At 49.3% G+C, this 24,906-nt stretch overlaps 1 protein-coding gene across 1 annotated transcript; it reads right to left on the minus strand.

The window, feature by feature from the left end:
• Positions 1–872: 872 nt before the first annotated feature.
• On the minus strand, positions 873–22,958 carry SIAH2 (siah E3 ubiquitin protein ligase 2). Its single transcript, XM_075555939.1, has 2 exons — positions 21,834–22,958; positions 873–1,507 (listed from the first exon to the last, which is right to left on the minus strand). The coding sequence occupies exons 1-2, from the start codon at positions 22,245–22,247 to the stop codon at positions 950–952; spliced, it is 972 nt and encodes a 323-aa protein (XP_075412054.1). The 5' UTR covers positions 22,248–22,958; the 3' UTR covers positions 873–949.
• Between the last annotated feature and the right edge of the window lie 1,948 nt (positions 22,959–24,906).

The following is a 24,906-nucleotide window of genomic DNA, read 5'->3' on the forward strand; positions in this document are numbered from 1 at the left end:
CTGTCCTTGACCACACGACCCCTTTTCCTCCACAATCAATCTGCTCCAAACACAAGAGTGACCACTTCTCAGGCTGTTATTGGGGGCATATAGTTCTAATTTATGGGTGGGAGTGGGTGAAGCAGTAGAAAGGCAGTCTCAGTAGAGGGCAATATTATAGCACCTTTAAAATTTGGACCCTTGCCCACACTCTAACCCAGGGATTCCCAAAACTCACTGTGGGAACGAGTCATCCGAGGAGCCCACATATCCGCAGGCACCGCAAATCTGCTTCAAACAGATGCTCTCTCTGGGCGAGGTACACGGTCATCTTCCAGTTAGAGAAACACCATTCGAAACACATTAAAGCAACTCTTACCCACCCCTCCCCACCCCACCCCAAATAAGCTGCAAGTTGTTGGCTGACAGACACTGTGCTTTTGTCCACGTAGAGGGGACCCGCCAAGGCAGGCAGGCCAGGAGGGGCCTCACACTATTAGCTGGTCTGCAGGCATCCTGAGCAACCCGTCAGCACACGACATTCACTTGTACTACAATTTGTTTTAGATCAGTCTGTAGCCTCCAATCATCCCAGTTAATAAAAGGTTAGGTTGATGCAGGTGAAGGGGTGTACATGAGACTCACAGTGACCTGTAGGGCTTCGGAGCGCTGCCCCAGAGGGTGCCTAAGACTGTGACCTTTGTGGAAGCCGACTGCCATATCTTCTTCCAGCAGAGCAGCTGGTGGGTCTGAACCACCGCCCCTTCTGCTTAGGATCTGACTGCTGACCACTGCATGGCCAGAGGGCCGTGAGTCAGACGGACTTGATGGCAATGGCTGTGGGTCTATGTATGAGACAGGAAGCTGCTGTTTTAGCAGAACACAGGGCGTAGTGAACAAAACATCTATAAAAACCTTTATTAAACATAGAACACTATGCCCCCAAATTTATGGACTCCACGTGATGGATTCAAGGACAACATGTAGAAATAGTCACATTTATCCCAAGGTTCCCATTGTCTGCAAAAAGATGTGCTATGGCTGTGTCGAAAACCAGGCAGTCGCTGTTCATGATGGCCGAGGCCACGCCGTCATGAATGGACCGGGGCGTGGCCTCCCACGTCAGTCTCCGGCGGTTCCCGTTCAGCTCCAGTCTGTAGGCGAAGTTCTCGGCCTGCTTGCGGGTACCAATGAGCAACACAATGGCGAAGAACTGCTGGTGGCCTTCGTACTTCTCTTGCTTCTCCAGCACCAGCATGAAGTGGTGGCCAAAACACGACTGCATCATCACCCAGTCGACAGCCCCCGGCAGGTTAATGTCTGTTGCCAAAAAGACGATGTCTTCTCCCTGAAGGGTGGTGATACTCTTGTGGGCGTGCATGAGGTGGGACATCACGGCTTCTAGGGAGCCCTGCCACTTGCAGGATGCCCCTGGGCAAGGGCAGGAATAGGGACGGTATTCACAGACGTCCTCGTGCTCTGGCTTCTCTGTGTGGTGCAGGGTCAGCGAGCAGCCGGTGGTCGCATACTGCAAAGATGGAAAGAAAGACATTGGGCCTCGTCAGCATGCTGACTGTGGCCTGCCTCCACAGAGGGTCTAACTACTCTAGGCGTCTGGGGTGTAAACGACATCCTCGGTTCAGCACTTTGACTCACGTAAGTTAGGTGAAGCTGACGTGCTCTCACGCATGCCAGCAGGGCACATCCTGAGCCCTTATCCAGAGGAGTACTTACTGTACACTCCCCATTCCAACCCTGTTAAAGATCTGAGAACTAACAGTTTCTTACTATAATCTTGTCAGAAAAAGTCTTGTATGACAACCTGTCCTTCACCTTTATTTTCTGCGAATCCACTTAAAAAGTGTTTTTCAAATTGTTTGGGGTTGGGGTGGGGTCGGGTTATTTTCAGACTAGTTTTCTTCTGAAGAAAGTTTTGAGAAGTGTTACTCCCGTCTGACTTCTGGCTCAACCAGCAGTGGGGAAGCCTGCCCCTTTGTACCTTGTTGGACCAACCAGCCCAGGGAATGGGGCGCTGGAGAGCCCTCATGTGGTGCTAACATCACCTGGCCTTTCTTGCCCTCTGAACCTCCCCCTAGGGACGAGACACCTTTGGGGTAGAAAGAAATCACCTCTCGGAGCCGACTGAGGAACTCTGAAGACTGCCTGTCGTCTAGTGCCCACACACAGGCTGTCCAGGTCTAAAGGGTGTGATTCTGACTCACAGCCACTGCAACGGACAAGGCAGGCCTGCCCCTCGGGGTGTCCGAGGCTGTCACTCTTACAGGTCCACAAGAAGACCCTTGCGCCTGGGTTTCTCTGACATTGTCTTAGGGATCCTGAATCACATTTTCAGCTGAAACTAGTTATCAGCCTCCCACCAGCCGAGCAGAGACTGTCTGGCAGGTAAACTGGTGCATCCTACCTGGATTCCCAGCCCACCCCATGAAGACAAGGTGGCACCCAGGAAGGGCAGGGCCAGGTTATTTTTCTTAGGCACTGTGTCTAAGTGCTAAAAGAACTGTTTGTGTTTCTCCCTACCCTGTATTTGGGGATAAATCCCCTGTAAATCATAGGCAGGCCACGTTTGAATCTTTACGGAGGAATTAATCACCACCAACAAGTAGATACCAAGTACCTACTCTATACAAGGGCTCAGCTGGAGTTATTGAGGGAATACGGAAGCAAGCATGACAGCATCCACTCTTGGGAGATTACTCTTCCCTAAGCTTGGAGAGAAGGATGGCTTTAACGAAAGAAAGTAGCTCGGTTTGCTCTCCCCCCACCCATCGCCTCCAACTCACCTAAAGCCGATTAGACCCTTCAACAGATACTGGCAGGAATAATTTCATGTTTTCACTTTGCCCATAGGATTTGCTTATTCACCTTTTTTTTGGGGGGGTGCTTATTCACCTTTGTAAATCATTGACTATGTTTTAAAAACCTGAGTGTAAAGAAATTTAATCAGCAGGAAAAGCAAATTTCTTTACCCATATGTATTTACACTTCCAGTTGTCAGATCTTAAAAGAAAAATCCCTCTCAACTGTGGTTTTAACTTAGGGTGTGGCTAGGAATAAGGAGGTTTTGGAGGTTGGGGTGAGGCTTTACTCCCACCCCCACCCCAGAGTTTAAAAACAAACACGCCTGCACGCACTCATGTGCACTCATAGAGTAAAAATAGCAAGAATTAGCCCTGAACTTGGCAGAATCTCTGACTGACATAGACCCTCATTATTTGGGTTAAGATGATGTTTCAGAATAAGCTGTTTACCATCGCTGTCCAAGAATAAAACCAGGGACGACATGAACTTTGGCAAATGGTGCACAGAAAAATACCATCTGTCCCTCTTGCCCCAAAGTCGCAAACCACAGTAACAAGTCCAAAATTTACAACAAGTATTTATCAGCCAGCAACAATTTTACAACTGTTTTCCTTGGGTAACTCAAGCAGGAATATTTATAATCTGAAATATTTGCTGTTTTACAAAGCACACATTCAATTCTTCCTTCCACACAAATAGAGAGAAGGGGAGGGGCCTCCTCAACTACACAAACAGAAAAGACATTATTACCATCTATGTGGACAAGGCCCTTCTGGAAAGAGATTTATGACCGCATTGGGTACTTAACTGCTTTTCCTAAACAAGCTGAACTTCCTAAAACAAAACAAAACAAAACAAAACTCTGCCATTGAGCTGACTCCGTGGGTTCTGGCACCGTCACTGTACATGGGAGTAGAAAGCCTCCTCCCTCTCCCACAGTGTAGCTTAAAGCAAGGTTTCGCACAACTGACCTTGATGTTAGCAACTCTATGTACAACCAGGGCTCCTCCTAAGCGTTAGTGGGTGAGGGTGTTTTCATGACCACTAGTGCTACTTTTCCGGCAACTCAGTATGGACGACCTCCAAAAAGAAAAGGTCTCCATTTGGAACCAGGGCTTCTGCCTCCTTTCCAACCAGTTCTACCTCCTGCTGAGAATCTGCACTTCCACCGGGGACACGGAATCAGGATCTGCACTGGAATAAGATCCCCAGGTGATTCTAATGGCTTACTTCTGATGGTCGTGGTATTATTCTGGCCTGGCATTCAGACCACACGGGGCTTTCTTGTTGCCTAAATCAAGGCTCTCATCCAGGGACCATCGTGAGGACTTGGGGAGAGGGCACTGTAAGCTGAAACAACCTGTAAAACTGTCTCTAGCAGCAAACGCAAATCTCCCGAGCCCCCGGCTTGTGTTTCCTTGGAAAGCTCCAACTCTAAAAAGCACAAATACAAGAGGAATACAGATGTGCGGAGGAGGAGGAGGAGGAGATTTCAAGGCAGGAACAGGGTGAGGGAGGAGAGGCATATTCAGCAAAGTTATTGGAGAAGAGAGAGACTGTGGAAGGGGTGGTTTTGTTTGCTACTAGCACACAGTGTGAATGGAGGGCACCAACCATAACCCACCCACCCACTAATGGCTGGTGGGTCCATGGTTACCCAGGGTCATGGGCAGAACCCTGCCAGGTCTTCAAGGCTGTGAGCCTTTGGAAGTGGAGTCCCAGATGGTTCTTCTGAGGAACCGCTGTGTGGGTCTGAAGCACCAGCCTCTGGGTCAGCAATCAAGTGCGTGCGTAAGGCACCACCCTGGGACTCCCCTGCAGGGAGCAGTATAGTGTCACGCCTCAAGACCACAGACAGCTCCAGATTCCCTCAGACACTTTATTTCCAGGCCACCGTCAACCAGAGATCTCTGTGCTGTGCACTCCGGGGTGCTTAGCAGCACGCTGCACTCTACCGGTGAGAGCGTCCTTATGCCCTGTCCCAACCCCCGCCCATGTGTGTCAATCAGATTTGCCTCCCCAATGAAAATTAAAAACGAAACCACTGCCTTCAAGTCAATTTCAACTCATCTCACAGAGCAGAACTGCCCGATGGGGTTCCCAGGGTCGTCTATCTTTACAGGAGCAGACGGCCACAGCTTTCAGGGCTAGGCTGCTGGCTGGCAGGTTCTAACTGCCCACCCTCCAGTTAGTGGGCCCACAGTTGACTCAGTCAAATGTCCCCCTGGGGGTGGGACTGCTCCTCTTTGAAAACCACACACTTAAGACTCACCAGCTGCTCCTCGGGAGGAAGATGAGGCTCTGTTTCTATAAGGATTTACAGCCCTGAAACCCACAGGGGCAGTTCTGTCCTGTCCTGTCCTGTAGGGCCTATGAGTTGGAATCAACTCGATGGCAGTGTCTGAGTTTGGATTTCGACCAACGACAAAACCTGGTCCCCAGGCAGTTGCAGGTACAATTCTAATGAGGGGCTAACACCAGCCTGCAGGCCGAGATGGTCTCTGTTCCAGCCCAGTGGGGACGATGCAGAGCAGGAGGGGAGTGCCAGTGCACACCATTAGAACTGGATGGGCTGCAAGACACAGCAGTAGCCTAGGGAGCTGGTTTGGCACATTTGATAGACCAGACATGGAGGCACCTCTGTGGCCACTCCAGGAGCCTTTTAGCGTTCCCTCTTCGGGCACTTCCCCCACCGCACACAGCAGCCTAGGAGTCAGCCAAAGCAGCAAGACACTGAAGGGACTGACCTGCCTCCACACTGCCCTCCCCCAAGCCAGCAAACACAACCACCAGAGCCCATGACACAGGCTTTATGAGGCAAGTTCTAATATTAACGTCCTGATTTGTAAGGAAGGAGAAAAACAGCCCTGAAAGCTCCTCTCCCTGAGGAATCAGGCAGCTTCACCTCACAAATAAGCAGCCCAGTAATTAGGCCCTCCCAGCCTCGCTGGCATCTCTCAAGGACGTCCTGGGGTTTTCATGTTCACTCTCTGGCCACGGCTTGCCCAGCAAATGGACGTAGGAAGGGGTCAGAGCATGCCTGTGTCTGGGGCTGGCAGGGGCTTTACTTCAATACTGAGAGAAAGCACCTGTCGGTCTTCCGAGGGCTGTGCCGCGGGACTCATGCACACCTATAAAAGATGTCTCCTCGGGGAAGTGGCTGCTCGTTCCCCTGGGGAGAATGTGTTTTAAGTCACACCTCACCGGAGGGGGTTGATGGGGGGGGGGGGGTAGAAACCACAGAAGCCCCAAGCTAAGGAAAATGATGGCGAGGAGAACTATGGCCCCGCAGAATGAGACAAAGAAATGTTGTAGTGCCTCTCTCCTTGGAAAGCCTCCATCTTGCAGTGGCTCAAAAGTCTGCGAGAAGTGTTCTGCCATGAGAAGCACCGTGTGACCTACTGCCTCATTTTCAAGTCTTTGCAAAAGGCAGCAATTAGGGCCAATTCTTCGGGGCCTGGCTTTGAAAGCGGTATTGAAGTTGGAATGCAGGCAGCGTTTTCCTTCGACAAAGAACCCCTTCACGCACACAGTATGTCAGAAATACAGTCAGCGACAGACACCTGCTATTTACAAAACAAACAGATACATTCCATTTGTTTATGACACGAGGCAAAATGTTATCATCTTGAGCTGGGTGCTAGCGAAAGTCATGCACGGACCATGTGCCTGGCGTAGAACAGGTCACGTAACCTCGTTAATTCGATTCACGCAATTTGACAACCATTTACACCACCAAGCTCTGGTGAGGAAGCACAACAGCGGTGGCATTAGCCCCACGACAGAATTGGATCCCTACTGGGGACTGTGAGGTAAGCGCCCTGCCTCAGCCTACTTACCTCCTAGGAAACAGCTGAGATTTATTAGCAAAACATCTGCTGAGCGCTGGGGCCTCCAAAGAGAACGCCCCAAGTAAGACAAAGCACAATCGCTATTTTGTTGTGCATGCGCTGTTGACTTAAGGCCAAGAAATGACCTTGTCTTGGAATATGCAGAGGAACGGGGATGCCCATCAGTTTATATCAGCTGCAGGGATCACAAAATGCCCACTGGCAGCTGGGTGGAATGCACGGTTCCTGTCGGGGAAACAGAATCTGCTATTGGACACTACTGGACGGACAGCTGATCTCTGAATAGGGACTGTGGATTAGATAATAGTGCCTACTGTATGTAAGAAGTCCCTGGTTTTGACAGTTATAACCAGAGGGAGCCCTGGTTGGCGGAGTGGTCACACAGTGGGCAGTTGACCTTAAGGTCAACAGTTCGAAAGCACCAGATGCTCCTCGGGACAAAGAGGGTGATTCTGCTTCTGTAGCGAGTCAGTGTCAGACACTCACGGGAGCAGTGCTACCTTGTCCTACAGACGTCACTATGAGACAGCACCTGCTCAGTGACAGTGAGTTTATCATCTTATTACATACGAAAATGTCCTTGTGTGTGGGAGAAATGAACTGAGGGGCAGGATGTCTGCAATTTGCATTCCATTAGTAGAGAAGTGTACGGAGAGAGTCTAGGTGGTGATCAAAGGGGGCCAAAAGAGAACAACTGGTCCATCTGGATAAAGGTAAGTATTGGCAGTTAAGTGTTGGGCTGCTAACTAAGAGGTTGGTGGCTCAAATCTACAAGCTACACTCTGGGAGAAGGATGAGGCCGTCTGCTCCCATACACATTGACAGCTCAGAAACCCTGTGGAGAAGTACCATGAGTCAGAATCAACTGAATGGCAATGGGTTTTTTGATTTGGTGGGGGAAATTTTTGTACTATTATTGAAACTCTTAAAAGTGTAAAATCATATTAAAAGAGAGCATGTTAAACAGCCGGGCTGAGCTATCTTTATACATCCCTTTGTAGGAAGCAGATTTCTGATTGTTTCAAAGCAGTTACAGGAAGGGGTTGAGTGAATGGTTTTATTGGGATAGTGTTTTACGCAAAGAAAAATTGCACTTTTAGCTACATATCTGCACGTGAATGGAGTCAAGTTAATAGTTTTTTCTTTCACCAGGGGCTCTTGGGGCCTATTTTAATGAAGCAATAAAACACTGTAATAAAGACATTAATGGCTTTGATGCCCACAGCAGACAATGCCTTTCACCGCCTCTGATCCTTCAAACGGGTAAGGCTGGACACACCTGTGGGCCTGAAGTATAGACTCTGGCCACTGAAGTTTTGTCCCCCCATCCTCCCAAATGCAAGACAAACTGGGATTCTACTCCAGGCTGTCTGAAAGAGGACCCCAAGCATGAAACTCACCAGAGCAAATCCAGAACAGAATCACAACCCTGTTCCTGAGAAACAACAACTGCTGCCTTCCCATCAATTCATGCTCGCAGCAATGCTGAGCGACGGCGGCATTGCCCCGCAGGTCTCCAAGGTCGCCATCTTTACAGTGTAAGATTACAACACTCAGCAGCTAACCAAGAGTGCGTTGGTTTGAACCCACCAGTGGTTCTGAGAAAGATGTGGAAGTTTGCTTGCATATTTAGTTCATCATCCACATATATTCATGTATTCAACTAATGAACTTGAAGATGGAAGGTTTGATGTGTGTGTGTGTGTGTGTGTGTGTGTGTGTGTGTGTGTAGGGAGGTGGGAATCTTACAGGTGTAGATTCTCACAACTTTCTCCTTCAATGTCTGGTGGATTTGAACTGCCAACCTTCCATTAGCAACTTAGTACTTAACTATTGTGCCACCAGGGTAGTTCAGTTGGAAGGACGAATTCAGGCTGCACAGCTCACCTGCAGGCGTATGCTTTTGACAGCAGGGGGTTTGCGGTTTCGCATTTATTGGTTGAAGTCGCATTTACTCAATATTCTCTCGAATTGCTCACATGGGTGGGGCAGCTAAATCTAGTGCCGAGTCACATGATGGTAAAATTTAACCAGCTAAGCTTCCATTTTAATCCCCAGAACTGCCTTTGTGGAGGGACCCAAAGGTCTATAACGACATAGTCAGACTGATCAAAGAAACATTTAGTAAAGAAAGAAGAAAAATCTGTTTTTAAAAGGACTTTTAAGAAAATGCCTTTGTGATTTAAAAATGTTTATTTACTCAAAAGTCACTGAAAGATTGCTGTTATTTTCCAGGTAATTTGTGGATTTATTGATTGTTCATTGGCCTACTCATTTATATGTTGTTGCCTACTTTGAGTAACTAATACTGGGTTGATCTGCAGAAGATGCATTGTTGCTGTCTGCCCCACTGTGCTAATTTTAATGTGGCCTCCCTGTGAAATTTAGAATTAAAAAATTCAATAAACCATTTGAGACTAAATAAGGACAAAAATGTGTACGTTAATCTCAGACTTCTGTCCTATGGGTTTACTTTGTAATGTGGCTAGAGGTGTTTCATCTCCATTCGGGGAGGAATTTGTAAGCTCTTCTGAAGCCTTACCCAGATCAGGAAACAGCAGTCCTGGTGTCAGCTTTGAAGGTTGGAGGTCCCCTGAGCCGGGGCGTGTGCTGACACCACTGTTAGAGGAGCTATGATTAGAACTCAAGTACTCTGTGTCCTGTGGGACCTTGAGTCCATCATGTCACCTTTGCGGATGTCTACCAAAGTGCCTGCGAGGCACCCTCAGACTATTATTAACAGTGGGTGAGCACACGCTCCTTCTAGGAATCACACTGCGGCTCGGACAACAGGGCCAGCTGAAGGACGTCTGTGCCTTACTGTCACTCAATCTGCAGCTGTCCAGCAGCCTTCCTCTCAGAACCTTATCTTCACTAAACTGAACTGAAAAAGTCGTCACCTGGGCTACGAGTTAGTGCAAAGAGGTGACGTAAGCCCATGAATAGTGCAGTAGCAGCGTTAGTGGGCCGGACGGTGCAGTGGTTGAGCGCTTGGCTGCTGGCTGAAGGGTCGACCTGCTGCCCTCACCTGGCGCCCTGAGGTAGAAACTGAGGCGTCTGCTTCCGGAAAGATCTACAACCCTGGAAGCCTTCCAGGGCAGTTCTACTCTGTCCTACCGGGTCTGGAGGGGTAAGCCTCATCCTGATGGCAAGGGGTGGGGTGGGGTGGGTTTGCGTCTTTTTGGTTTTCAGTTTTACAGTCATACGAGACCAACAATTATTATTCAATGATTACTATACATTAATATTACAGAAAGGTATATAATAATAATACATTTTGAATATTAACAGAACTTGCGCAAAGCAGTGAGGCGGTGACAATTCACTTTACAAGCTCGGGCATTCAATTCTGAGTCACGGGCCTTGCGTAAGAGAAAGCTGACCAGTAGCATGTCTCAGCTAGCTGTCTCACTACCAAGTACCTTAGTGGGGGCCATAGGGGAGGGAATATTATTGTAGGAATTGGAGAACATCCTGCTATGGGGGAGGGGTGCCTGGCCTTATAAAAAAACTCACTGGGCTGGCTGGGGTTTATTTTTCATCCCAGAAAGCTTTAACAAAAAGTTGACTTTTGACCATGCATGCTTTTCATCTGATCCTAGCCAGAGTGAGCAGGCGGCCACACACTGTCTTGGAGAACCAGTTTTGTCAGGTCCCCTCCGAGTGCAAGTTCCAGCAAACAAAGGCACCTAGAAGGACGAGGTGGAGTCACAGGGCCTCGGCTCTGCTACCAGCACCTTCCCCATCCTACTCCTCCCATGCCAGGCCCCCACCGCCCTCATCACCCTAACTCAACCCCCCAGCCGGCCACACACTGCTACTTACTGTCGCTGTCTGCATTGCTTCACCAAACAAACAGAAACACAGAATGTCTCCAAGTAATATCTGGGGTAGACTTATACATCCCCCCCCAATCTGTTGCTCCTTTAAAATTCACACTTACTTGGGCATTGTACTTTTAATCTGGCAACACTGGTAAGAGGTCCCTCTGGCACAGTTGCCTTCTCTCTCCAGAGGACCCGCCTGAGTCTGGGGTGGGAAAGACTCACTGCCCCACCCCACCCCCACTCGGTGGGGGAGAGGGCAGCTGGCAGGGCAGGCAGCTGTGGTGGAAAAGCCACTCTGTGTGTCACTGCCAGGCCCAGACTGGCATTTCTGCTCCCTAGATTCAGAAATCGTATGACCTTGGGCAAACATCTTAGCAAGGGAGGGAGACTAACGTCGCCCTACCTACTTTTCAAGGTAATCAGGAGGTGAACATGAAGCAATACACCTAAGTTCAGCACCCAAGACAAAACCAGCACTCTCTACGAGCAACTCCCCTGGCTTCCCCACCTCACTGCACCACCACACCTACTCATCCTGCAAACTGCTGCACCACTGCAGGGGCTCTCCTGACCGAGGAAAAGGCCTCTGCCTGCTCTAGGGCCCACCGGCTTCCACCACCACACAGGGTCTGACGAGAGCGGCCAGAGTCAGGGCCCATTGCCAGCTAGTGCCTCAAGCAGGGAGCTGGCTGGCAAACAGGTGGCAGTGCAGGGAGAAGATCTGGAGGCAGATGGCTTGGGGCTGCAAGTGAGTCCAAGGCCAAGGTGGGTGGGATTCAAAGTTAGTGAGTTCTAAGGACCAACCAACTCTGGTCTATGGCTAAGGCAGGGACCAAAAGCAGGAGTGGCATTCAAAAACCCAAAGGATAACAGCACCCAGGATTGGTGCTGCTGGGTAGAAATACAGTTAGTTTCAGGAGGACGTGACTGCAAAGGAGCAACCAGGAGAGGACCGCTCTAGAAGGGCATCACACATGGTCCAGGAAAAGGACACAGAAAAGGAGGAAGACCCTGACAAGATGGACTGACACAGTAGTGGCAACAACGTGCTCCAACGGAAAAACCACTGTGAGGACGGTGCAGGACCGTCCACGTCTCATTCCCCTGGGCACCGGGGCACTGGGAGGTGGAGTTGACGTACCGGCATCTAGCAATAACAAAAGCCCTTACCCCCCACCACCAACTTTATGGCCTCCAAGATTAGGGTGCAGTGATTAAAAATGACCTGGGGGGGGTTACAGGCGTGGTGGGGGGGGGGGTAAAAGGGAGACAATGTCATGAACTACAAGTAGAAACAGATTGTTTGGAAACTGGTTGTGGTAGCAATTGTACAATTCTCCTCGACGTGATTGAAATATGGAATAATATAAGCATTAAGTCCCAACTAGTTACCTATGTGAAAAGAGATCACTAGATGAACAATGATGACAAACACTTTATGAAACAGCATGTGCAAAAGGTCCTCACCTCATCTGTTTTTGGAAGACCTCCAGGAGCACAGAGGCCAGTGTGGAAGGGTATATGCAACAATGGTAGAGTGGTCATTTATAGGCGGTGGAATTATACTCAGTTCCGACCCACTGTAACCCTATTGGATGGAGTGGATCAGCTCCAAAGGGTTTCCGAGTCTGTAAATATCGATAAGGGCGGGCTGCCTTTTCTTCCTCCTGTGGAAAGGCCAGTAAGTTTGAACTGCTGATTTTGAGGTTAACAGCCAAGTGCCTAACCTGTAGTGCTATACATTTTATGCATTTATATTTTCCAGAATTAAAAGAACCAAAAACATGTATTAAAAAAAGTTGTTTACTCGAACCAGTCTTTAATGTCTGAAAACATTAAAGGGGTGACAGAAAAGTCTCATCAATCAAAAAGCATAACCTAAACCTACATTTCCCGGCTCTGAGTCCCTGCAGGCTTAGGTATAGGAAAGAGAAGCTCAGTGAGAGAAGCCATGGGGAAGAAAACCCAAGTGTATCTTTTCTTACAAATGGATATGCTTGGATTTGGTCCTAGAAGCTGACTGACCAATTTGCCTTGTCCCACCACTATCTAAAGGCACACCAAACAGAGGCTTACTTAGTCTGCACTGTGCCAGGGCCTTGGGGTGCATGATTCTGCAGCTGATCAGCACCCTGTTAAGCAGGGGGGACACTGAGCCTTGAAGAAGTTGCCAGCCAGCCCCGATGGGGACAGATTGAGGCTCACAGCTCAGCACTGGCAGTGCCAGAGTAGGAGGTTAAAATGGAGGGCCGAGTGACCCAAAGACACTGCATTTGTGCACCAAACACAAATGCTGGCCACCCATCAATTTCACCTCAGAGCGACCCCACAAGACAGAGTGCAGAGCTGCCCCACAGGGTTTCTGTGGCTGTAAATCGTCACCGGAGTAGAAAGACTCATCTTTTCCCCAGAGTGGCTGGTGGGTTTGAACTGCTGACCTTGTGATTTAACAGTCCAATGCTAACCTGACAGGGCTATCAAGGCTTAATGTACCTACCCACTGCCTTTCAGTGAGCCTCAGTAAGGGTTCCGAGGCGATGAACCTCTGCAGGGTCAGACAGCTAACTCCTCTGTCCTTGCAGAGCAACTGGTGGGCTTGAATTGGCTCCAACCTTTCAGACGACAGTCTAACACGTCCAGGATGCTGCCGACAGGGCTCCCTCAGAGGAGTGTGCAGGCCTACCCGCTACGCTAAAGTTTAATGGGCTGCCAACCTCAACCCCCCTCCCCCCACCAGCTGCTCTGCGGGAGAAAGTCCAGGCTGGGCGCTGGCTCTCAAGGTTGACGGTTTTGCTAGTCTGCAGAGGGTTGCTATGAGTCAGAATCCACTCAGCGGCAGGGGTCTTTTGATGCGTATCTTTCATCTCGCTCCACAATATTTGGCCATAGAATCCACCGAGAATGTGGAATGAAAATCATTACATAAAATCTTTACAAGACTACAAATAAAGAGAACAGTTTCCCAGCTTTTAAGAAACGGATGGAATGGGGACCAGCTAGGGCAAAGTTGATGAAATTCTGCTAGAGAATTTCCCATGTGTCATGTAAGCCTTAACCCCAAGGCTTACTAGCGGGAGACAAATGAAGCCTTCTACTCCTGGATTTAGTCTTGGGAACCCAAGGGGCACTTCCACTGGTGACTGTGGTGCTGGCAAAGAAAACGGAACGCACCGTGGGCTGCCAAAGGCACAAACCTGTTTGAAAGAAGGGCAGCCACAATGCTCCTTCAAGAGGCGAGGCCAGACTGCCTGCCTTAGGTACTTGGAACATGTCATGTCATCAGGAGAGCCCAGTCCCAGAAGGACATCGTGCTTGGTGAAGTAGATGGCCAGCAACGAGGAGGAGGGCCTTTGACTAGCTGGATGCACAGTGGCTGCGACCAGGGGCTCAGGCATGAGAGCGACCGTGGGGTGGCGCAGGCCGCAGCAGTGTCTCCCCTCTGCTGTGCGTCGGTTCACGATGAGGCGCACCCAAGTCGCTGGCACCGGCAATGAGTGGGAATTGATGCAGTAGTAGGAAGTGAGTGAAGGCTTCATGTCAAGCTACATTTTGATTAGGGAAACTTTCTTGGTTTTCCAGTTTTCCCTTTTAGGATGTCCAGAGAGTGGGACCACATTTAAATGCCAGCAGGGACCCTCTGTAGGACCACAGACAGTTTGCCAGACATATGCTGTCACCCTGACCACTCTAACACTCGTTTCCAGCTGAGCCAATGTTTTCCTACTACTTGCCACTTTCCAGAGTGAGGCCTTTGTGGATCTGAACAAGAACAGCCCTTTCTCGTAGATGCTTAAGTCTACATCTTACGGGACTTTACCCTGAGGTCTTGAGAGTCCTAGTTCTAGACACTTTGAACAGGGCTTCAAGAAAGGGCTCTAACACATTCTGTGTTGCTGTTGGGATGGTTCTGAGTCACAGGGGCTCCACAAAACAGAGAACTCCCCGCGGGGCTTCTTAGGGCTGCAGACTGCCAGACCTTTCTCGTGCAGCACCCGCCTCTTTGGTTCACAGCTGAGCACTGAATGCAACTAGAGCTCTACTCTCAGACTACTGCTTCCTAGGTCAGAACTGCAGCACCTTTAGTCAGGATCTGCTCTCGTTGACAAAGATTTACTCCAGTCTCAGTTCAAGGTGACCCGTGGAAGTCTTTGGACAGTTAGGCTAAAAGTGGTACACTTTTGTACTCCTTCCTAGCATTCTGGTGCTACTGCTTCATTTCACATTCAGAGCTGTACTACCAAGTGTGTCCTTTAACCTCTGGAGCTGCACTGTCAGTGTGCAGGGACCCTGCTTCCCACAGCTCCTCTTGAGGAAAACTAGTCAACTGGTGTCAGCGATAAAATGATAAAACGTGCTTGGCTCCCCTGTTAACAGAAAGACCGAGACTTCAGTCACACCCACAGGCCCTCAGAAGAAAGGCCTGGTAATCTACTTCTAAGAACCCACCATCCAAAAGCATACCCTCGGGAATATGGATCTACTCTGACACAGAGGGCCTGCATGAGTTGGAATTTACTTGCTGGCAAATGGTTTGGTCATTGGGGCAATTTCCCAAAGTAAAGAGAGCTTTGCTGAAAAGGTATTCTTTGAGACTATTCTGGCAACTCAGCATATCCCTTTCAGGTTTCTAGGTGACACCTACCAGCTAACAGCCACTGTAATACCACTTATCTCCTATTGGAGATCGGCTAACCACAAGGTCAGTAGTTTGAAACCACCAGCCGCTCTGAAGGAGAGGTGAAGCTCTCTACTCCACCTGAACAGAAATCCACAGGGACGATTCTACTCAGTTCCAGACCGCTATGAGGTGGGGTCAGCCCCACAGCACCTAGGGGGTTCATTTAAGGCCCTTCGCATCTAAGGCTCATAGTGTTACCAGCTGTTTGTTTTTTAATAAATCACTTTATTGGGGGCTCTTACAGCTCTTATAACAATCCACTTATCAACTGTATCAAACACATTGGTATATATGTTGCCACCATCATTTTCAAAACACTTTCTGTTTGAGCCCTTGGTATCAGCCCCTTTTTCCTTTCCCTCACTCACCATCCCACCCTCATGACCCCTTGATAAATGATTTTCCTATCTTATACCGTCCACTGTCTCCCTTTGCCCACCTTCCTGGTGCTCATCAACCTGGGGGAGGGTGTGGTAAGTGAACCATTATAGTCAATTTCCTATTTTTCCCTCATCCTCCTACTCTCAGGTATTGCTTCTCCCTTTTTAATGTTCCGGAGGGGTTTCTCGGTCCTGGATTCTGTGTGTCCAGATCTCATATCTGTACCAGTGTATATCCTCCCGGTCTAGCTGGATTCGTAAGACAGAACTACGATCACACTAGGACCATGACAGTGGGCGGGGAAGGAAGCACTAAGGAACTAGAGGAATGGTGGGTCTTCCGTCGGTGGGATGCTGCACCCGTTGGTGCTGGCTGTCCTTCTTTCCTTGTGACCCTTCCGTGATGGAATGTCCAATTGTCTACAGATGGGCTTGGGTCTCCACTCCAACCCCCACTGCTTGCATCACCAGCTGATCTTGTTAATGAGCGTTAAGTAAAGCTCAGGAAATTAGTTGGATTGGACCAAGATAATTCAAAACCAGGATGAAAACTCAGTCCTGCTGACTTCTGACTAGTGCTCTGTGGTAGTTACATAATCTCCTGTCAACCTGTGAAGGGGTGGAGTCTAGCCTGTCAATTGGGTTGCAGCTTGAGGACCTCATTTGGATGGGAGACAGATAAATAGCTCCCTGAGTTCGGTCGGGGTCTCTCTCTCTCTCTCTCTCTCACTCACTCACTCACTCACACACACACACACACACACACACACACACTCTCACTCACTCTCACTCACTCACTCACTCACTCACTCACTCACTCACACTCTCTCTCTCTGCTTGTCTCCCTGTGAGACATTCCTGCTGACAAGCCACATGGAGACACACCAAAAGAGCCAGAGCCCTGAAGCTGGAGGAGCCACATGGAGACCCCTGCCAGCGCTGAGATGCTTCTACCCCCACTGGATCCACAAGACTTTCCACCCACTGGCCTGTGATCTTCCTGCATTTGGCGTCATTGCATGGCTGTGTGAGTCTGAAGAGGAATTTATGGACTACATTCAGCACATGGGGTAATATCAGACTTAAGGACTTGATCTGGACTGGGATGTCTTCTTAATGTACAATTGTTCTTTTATATAAAGTTCCCTCTTACACATGAGCACATATGAATTTGTTTCTCCAGTCAACTCAGACTAACACGTGCTCTTTCCCATTGCATCTATTACTATGTTCTAAACTTTTAGGGCAAAGGCCTTGGTATACAGCCTTTGGCTAATTCCTCTTATACTATTCAAGGTCCTTGGGTATCAATAACTGAACTGACTTGTACAAAGTCAAACATTTAGTCACTAAGACTATAGGTTAGGTCTCCCAATGGTCAGGAGAGAGCCTCTTGGCAAAATAAAGATGAAAAGAAAACAAGCTACAAAATGACCTGCAGTTGGAACCCATCACCGCTGCAAAGTTCATGTATGGTAAGAGTTAAATAAAAACTTCCAGGCTCACGAAACACTGTCTAAATAAGAAGCCGAGCTGAGGTTGCAAACTTGTAGTGGAATGCGGCCTGCACACACAGCTGGCTTGGCGGCAAGGGCTTGCTCTCACACTGAGTTGGGCCTGTGGTTTCAAAGCGAGATACAAGGGGGCTTCAAAGAATTTTATTTTGAAAACTGGAATGAAAAGATAATGGAATTTCTCCCCATTTTTGGCCTCAAATTTAGCATACAAGTCTTGACTTCTGGCTTTTCTTGAAATTTTCCAAATGGCTCACAAGGTGCAATCCACATTGCCAGCCCCATCAATCAACCAGAGGTGAGCAAGTGTTGCCTAACACCTCTGGATGCTCCCAGGCCAAGGACCCCGGCCCTGCTGGCAGTGAAGGATGTTGCCTCTGCTAGACTGACCACACTGAGAACCTTTTAAACTTTCAACAGAGGAGTATGACTTGGCTCTGGTGTCCTGCTGTTGCGGATGACTTCACTTCTGTCGTTGATCTGTGACTCAGGAGATCCTCTGTGTTAACAGTCACACCAAGTTCTTGGCAGTCATCTCGACAGAAGCAGATGGCCAGCTCTCTTTCTTTCAGGGCACAACTGGGTGGGTTCAAACAGACCACTTTTGGGGTACTATTTGTGCCACCAATGACCATTTTCCTTAGGGCAACCGTGTCATAGTCCTGACTGCAGGGAAGGTTTGTCCCGCTAAGGCTTTCTAGTTCCATATGCATTTGGAATTTCCATATGCTATGAGAAATTTTCAGAGAAGACAAAGAAAAGGTAGTTAACATATTACCGTCTAAGTGGGTGGTGGGAGTGTTTTTCCGCGTCTGCACAGCTGTGGAAAGCAGAACGTGGCATACATTAAGCCATACAGCCAGGCTGGGGCGCCAACACGCGGACTCTACTTCTCCTCCTGTAAGCACACGTTCCGCCGGTGAGGCCTGACATACAGGGTGGGGGCAGGGTGCACAAAAACCAACTACTCGCTACCACTGAGTCAAGGCTGACTCTTAACAACCCTACAGGACAGGGTAGAACTGCCTGAGTTTCTGAGACTCTCTCTTGACGGGAGTAGAAAGCCTAGTCTTTCTTCCGAGCAGTGGCTGGTGGTTTTGCAGGATGTCCCAACTTCTCAATGGTGGAACTGCTGGGGAACAGACTAAACATTCAAGTGGAGGAGAGTCTGACTTTGATAGAGACCCTTTCTTTAAGGGAGACCTGTCCTCTGTCAAAGGGCTGACCTTTCCTGGAGTGACCCACACCTGCGAGGAAAGCAGTGTTTGGCAATATACCCATTTGTTTGGCAAATGAAGCATGAGCTGTGATGAAATCTCCCAAAGTACCAGGCTTGTATGTTGTTGTTTCTCTAATGTTCCTCCCGCTGCAAGTCCTACAAAACTCCTCCTAGTGAGTTTTTATAGCAAGTATGTATGTCATCATCTTGGGACGTTCCTGTCAGAGGCCCATCTAGAACACTCATCCATTCAGATGGTTTTGTTACTGGTGTCAAATCTCAGTTATGATTTGGAGTCTTCAAAGTTGGTAGCTCAGATTTAAAATCCCTATTTACTGAGAAGGAATAAGGTTGTGCGCCTTTGGGAGGTAGGCTCATGAATTAGCCCATTTACTAGATGTGTGATCTTGCCAGATTACTTAACCATTCTACAAATATGAGTCTCCTCATCTGAAAACAAAAAACAACTCCTTGCCATCAAATGGATCCTGACTCATTGAGACCCTCAAAAGCCAGGTAAGAACTGCCCCTTTTAAGTTTCTGAGGTGAACTCTGTATGGGAATAGAGACCTTGTCTTTCTCCCCATTTGAGAAAAAAAACAACAACTGAAAGCTGACCCCTGGCAAGAAGCTGAAATACCTAACAGCCAATCTATTCCATGTGGCCTCCCTTCTTTTCATGGAATGGTAGAAGCGACAGGTCCTTAAAGAGTTAAGCAATCGATTCCTTCCCCCGCCCCCTCCCCTCAGACTAACAGTGGCAGTAGCAGGCAGCTCCCAAGAACTGGGCTTGGTAACTCAAATCAGCTGGTCTGTGTGGCTTCTGAAAGCAGGCGGAGACAGTGACAAGGCAAACCTGTTGTTGTCTCTTACTGCCATCAAGTCAGTTCTGGCTCATGGCCACCTTGTGGGTTTCCAAGTCTGTCTGTATAAGACTAAAAAGACTCACTTTCTCCTACGGACAATGAGTAGTTTCCAGCTGCTGCCCTTACAAGTAACAGCCCAACATAGGCCCTCTGCGCCACCAGGCCTTCCCCATGTATTACTTAGAACCATTCCATAAAATGTTCCTGGCTGTTATCTTTATGGAAGCAGATTCCCAGGGCTCTCTTCCATGGTTCCACTGGGTGGGTTCGAACTGCCTACCTTTAGGTTGGTAGAGCACAAACCATTTGCACCACCCAGAAACTTTAGTGAAAACGAACTCCCTAGGAGCCTCAAACTGAAATCCTAAAGACTATAGGCACACAAGCCTGCTTCATTTTCACCCTGCCACACGTTTTATCATTCTCAATGGTCTCTCACCACTCCCAACTCCTAGATCGTGGCTGTTTGCTGGGCTTCCTTATATAATCCAAGTTTGAAACCAACCATACTACATGGTTGTGCTGCCCTATCCACAGTTTGGATTCTTGGTCAACTAAAGTTGAGGCACACACAATGAAGCCTTCTCTCTCTGTGTCACACACACCACACACACACACACACACACACACTCTGCCCCCCCCCCCATCAACTTTCCTAAGTTGTTTCCTGATGTATGGGGAGTTAGTTGAGTCTTTAGTTAGTTGACATGATGGTTTTCCCAACTGCACTCATTTAGAATTGGGACGCGAACAAATCACAAGACAGGATGAGTACCTCTGACTTCCAAGAGAGCCACACTTCAAGAAAGACTTTACTGACATGTTAGCAGGCTCAGAAAGAACCGGTTCTTGAACAGGAGCCAGTACGTTCACTCGAGAGGCTCTTGAATAGGAGCCAGTAAATTCATTCCAGAGGCTCAAAATGAAACATCACACTTGATACAGCGTGTCATTACGGCCTCCCTTCCTTTCTCCCGGGAGCAGCCACCATGCCCTTAGGAGAACCCTTTTTAGAACTGTGATGAAATCCTGAAATCAAATGTTTATTTCTGAACTGCAGTTCACCTTTTTCTACCAGCCCTGCATAAAAGGATTTGGGAGAAAGGCAAAGGCTGAGGAGGTAGTTAGTTCCTCACAACTCCAAAGGGGCACTCTCCCTCCCCCCAATATCTAATGCCAAATGCTCACTCTCTTCCCAGAGCACATCTTCTCTGCCCACCAGTTTGTTACTGTCTTCACGACTCCATGAAAAGGATGGAACTTCATCTAAATTTTATAGGAAACAATGATCAGGTTGGATGAACTGGGACAGGTTTAAATTAAAGCAAAGTAATTTATTATGGTTTCAATTCCTTAACTGTCCAAACAATGAAGCAAACGTTCATGTGAATGGGCTATTTTAAACTTAATTTGTGGCAGGGCAGTACACAAAATCAAATCACTTGTTTTACTTTAGTGATCTCATGGCTTGATTCTCTGATGGATTATTTTTAACTTAAAAAAATGAGCTCTTGTTCATTAAAACAGGCAGCACTGAGGAGAAATGTCAAGCAGATTAGCCAGACACAACAACTTTTAAGTATTAATGATGCTATTTCCATTTCTATGTTTAGAAAATGAAATTTACTATACAGCTCTGGCTTTGAGAAACAGATCTGTAAAACTGCTCCTAACTCTTTTAAAGAGCTAAATATAGCTAGAGATTATAATCTGACCATACAGTGCAATCCTATCCAGCCATTTAGAAGATGAGTTAATTTTCTGAATAAAATGTGATAATATGAATTAAAAATAACAAGTGGCAGAAGTCATTTTTAGAGAACGACCATCTATGTGAACATATGTATATAAAGGACACACACTTACTTCTATGATTTATACATTTGGCAGAAAGAACACATTTATAAGTTGTTTGGAAAAGGCCATAAATAGACAGTAACCCAACAATGGTGGGGAAGGCCTGCTGATGTCCTCCGTCAACTTGTCTAGTTTTTGTGGTCTGCCAGCACACTGATAACTTCTTTAACTAGAAAAATAAACAAAGCTCTAGAGAGCTGTAACAGCAGCTCCGGGTGCCCTTCCAGTTCAATGCCTGACAGACCTTCCTTTTCACCCCACTTTAAACAAGAACCGTAGCCACAATTCCTAGGTCCTTTCAAGTCCTTGGAAGACCAGGGAGGCGGGGAGGGAGGGAGAGGTGTGGCCTGCAAGGTTTTCGTGAAGCTGGAGGCAAACAGGCCGTCTAAGCTCCCCAGAGCTCCCACGTGTGCGCGTGCGAGGACTGCGGGGCCGGGCTGGACACGGAGCCAATACTATTTTTGCCAAGCAGAATGCCAGCAGAGAGTGCGTTTGCGTTTGGCTCACCCTCCCCCTTGATTCTCAACTCCCCAGAGACCAGCTCCCCGGGCCAAGTTTTACTGGCGCGGCCCAGGCCCTACAGAGCACACGTGTGCAAAGGACACAGACACCTGGCGGGGTAGAGCAGGAAGGTATTCTAATTAAGTGAATGCCGGGTACACCAGGGTCATCCCAGAAGTACTTACGAAGTGGATAGACGGGCTTGGGAGGGGCGGACAAAGTGAAGATTTTTTATTTTAAATAGCAGAAAAGCTACTCTTCTCTCAGGGCCTGCCAACAGGCTAGGGGACAGCCGAGTTCGAAGGTCGCGCAGGAGGGGCGCGGGTAGCACCTGGGCTTACCTTGCAGGGAAACAGGACGGCCGAGGCCACCTTCTCCATAGCCAGATTTCTGATGCTGGGAGTCAGGGCTCCCCTGCACGTCGGGCAGCAGCTCAGCTTCTGGCGGCATTGGTTACACACCAGATGCCCGGCCTGGCACTGCAGGATGGGAGGCAGGACATAGTCAAAGCAGACCGGGCACTCGAAGAGCGAGGTCAGCTCGTGGTGTTGCGGGGACACCGGGCCGGCCCCGCCGCCGCCGGGGCCCGAGATCACCGCCGCCGCGGCTGGCACCGCGGACGAGCCGGGGCCCGCAGCCGAGATGGTGGCGGCGGCCGGGGGCGCAGCCGGGGATGGAGCGTGCTGGGGCTGCGGCGGCGGTTGCTTGCTGCAGGGTTTGTTAGCGCTGGGGCCGGTGGAGGACGGGCGGCTCATCGCGTTCTGAACCAACCATGGAACTGCGGGGGCCTGCCTGCCGCGGGGCCGCCGAGGTCAGGGCGGAGCGTGCCCCGCGGGCGGTGGGCTCCGGAGCGACGCCTTGGTGCCCAGCCTGGGACGGGGCAAGGGAGACCGCCTGCGCCCCGCAGGCAGGGCTCAGGCGCGCCGATGCTCTCCGCGGGTACCAGATCCAGCTCGGCGTCCCCTATCCCGAGCGGCGCCCTCCTCCTGGCGACGTAACGGGCCCCGACCCCGAGCAGTGCGCAGCGCCCCAGCCCACCAGTTTCCAGAGCAGCAGCTGACGCAAGCCCCGGGGGCGCGCGCGGACGTGACGCTTGGACACGTGTGCGGCCGCCCAGGCGCGCGGGGACTGGCAGAGCCACCCTGCGCCGGGGCGTGGGCTCCGCCCGGCTCCAGCTGGCAGCGCTGGGGACCGCCTAGCGCGGGCGCTCTGGCTCCGGGCGCGGGCCGGTCCGCGCCAGTGAGCATGCCCTGCTCACCGCTGCCGCCTGCCGTCGCCTCCCGGGGTCGGCTTTTCCGGGGGGAGGGGGAGAGTGTGGGTGGGGCACACGCCCGGAGAGCCACGCCGAGGCGTCCTCTGACCCTGAGACCAGAGGGGCAACAACTTTCCGCTAGGGCGGGGTGTGGGCTGTGGGCAGGGCAGGGCAGGCCGAGGCGGGCCGGAGACGCCCCGGCCAAGTCGGAAAAAGCCGAGGTTTCTCTCCCTGGGCTGAGTCACTAGCGCTCGGAGAGCTTGAGGCGGGGCCAGTGAGTTCTACGGTTGGTAAGCAAGGTTAAGAGGAGGAGCTTTGGGCGGGAGCAAGACATTAGTACTTTGAGGGCGTGGCCTGTCCTAAGCCCCACCTCTCAGGTGGAGAGGTGATGAAGCTTCCTTAACTTGTTTTACAAGCCGACCTGGCAACTGCTGGGTTGAATGAGCGCCTCTGACGTGTACAATAGGCCCTGGAAGTGAGCGAAAGAGCCTAGCTGCCTACAAGTAGAGTTCGAGGTCACTCAGGGATACCATCAACGTGGTCGCGATACTCTAAAAGGCTGTGGAGGACCAAAATCCATGGTTTTGCATGCCCAGGAGAAGCCCTGGAAAGGAAAGCTGGTCCAGAGGCGGCTACATACAAAATGCAATGTCTGTATATTGTGAGTTAAGTCGCTTCTTTGCATACTTTGGCTAAGCTCCTGCAACTGGACTTGCAGGAAGTGACATCAGGAAGGGGCACCAAGAGTGGCAGGATGGTTCTTAGGAGAGACAGGTAAGAAACGACCAACTGGTCAGGGTGAAAGATGGAGGAGCTTACACCAACCACCTGTATGACCTTTCACCTCTGATTTGGCTTTTGGGTTGCTAATCCAGCTTTAGAGGATTAGAATCTCTGAACACACACACACACACACACACACACACACACACACACACACACACACACAGTCTAAGAGGCTGCTGTGAGCCAGCATCAAAGCTGAGAGCTGGAACAACAATACCTATTTTCTTGGTGAGGTAAGGGAGGATTAAGTGAGCTGACTGTGTCAAATACTTAAAATGGAATCTAGCTTATCAGTACTATTTCAACATCTGCTGTTTTTACAGAGGCTTTAGTGGATGCTCAAGATGCACAGCTGAGGAACAGGCACACAGTTAAGTAATTTGCTTAATATCACACAACTGATGATGTTCTAATAAGCTTTGGAGTTGCCCTTAACTACTAGTTTAAGTCCTTCTGAATTAGTCTGACTCCTGCTGCTGGTCTGGCTGAGGGGTTAAGATTAGTACAGGCAGCACAAAGCAGTTGCATAGCCTGTGATAAAAGGCCGTATTTTGAGAGCAAAGTTTACACGAATTCTTTCCTTAGCTGGTAGTGGGAGAAAAACTGAATCATAATTGGTTACATTTTCACCAGTTTATGGCATAACATGTTTGTAATGACAGGGGAAAAAATCACCTGCAGTTTCACTTTTATTGAAGAAAATGTAATGCTTCCCACTCTCTATGTACACCCCACGCCAGTGGAAATAATTAATGGAATTGATTTCCTTTTCCTCTGACCTCTTGGTGCAGGCACCCCTGCCCCCCAAAAACAGGGCTCACAATCTCCCACTGGAGAAATGGGCCCCACCTTTGCTGTGTTGATGTGTTTTCAGTATTTCAATCCAATCGGCCCTGGTCGGTTAGAAAGTATTTTGGCTTTGGAGCTGTTGGGACAAAGACTAGGAGATACGAGTCTCTCCAGGGAAAATATATTCTAACATACAAGGTGCCCTTCGACTAGCTCCCGGGCAGGTGCCTGCTATGGTATGGAGAATTTACTTTGTCTTGCTTCCTTCTTCCTCCTCCATATCATTGCATTCCAGATTCTATCAACCAAGGCAATAGTTTAAAAACAAAACTCCTTAGGGCAGGTATCCTCAAACTTTTTAAACAGGCCAGTTCACTGCCCCTCAGACCCGTTGGAAGGCCGGACTATAGTTTAAAAAAATGATGAACAAATTCCTATGTACACTGTACATATCTTAGTTTGAAGTAAAAAAACAAATGGGGCAAAAACACCCAGCGGGCCGGATACATGTCCTCGGCAGGCCACATGTGGCCCGTGGGCCGTAGTTTGAGGACGCCTGCCTTAAGGCAACTGCTGAAGGGAGGCGG

Source organism: Tenrec ecaudatus, chromosome 8, assembly GCF_050624435.1.
Source record: "Tenrec ecaudatus isolate mTenEca1 chromosome 8, mTenEca1.hap1, whole genome shotgun sequence".
In the NCBI taxonomy this organism is placed as follows: Eukaryota; Metazoa; Chordata; class Mammalia; order Afrosoricida; family Tenrecidae; genus Tenrec; species Tenrec ecaudatus.

Excerpts from the sequence above, each read along its gene's own strand:
- SIAH2 (XM_075555939.1), bottom strand. The coding sequence starts at position 22,247 with ATGAGCCGCCCGTCCTCCACCGGCCCCAGCGCTAACAAACCCTGCAGC. Across the intron at positions 1,508-21,833 it reads CCGTCCTGTTTCCCTGCAAG|TATGCGACCACCGGCTGCTC; the intron begins GTAAGCCCAGGT and ends CCATCTTTGCAG.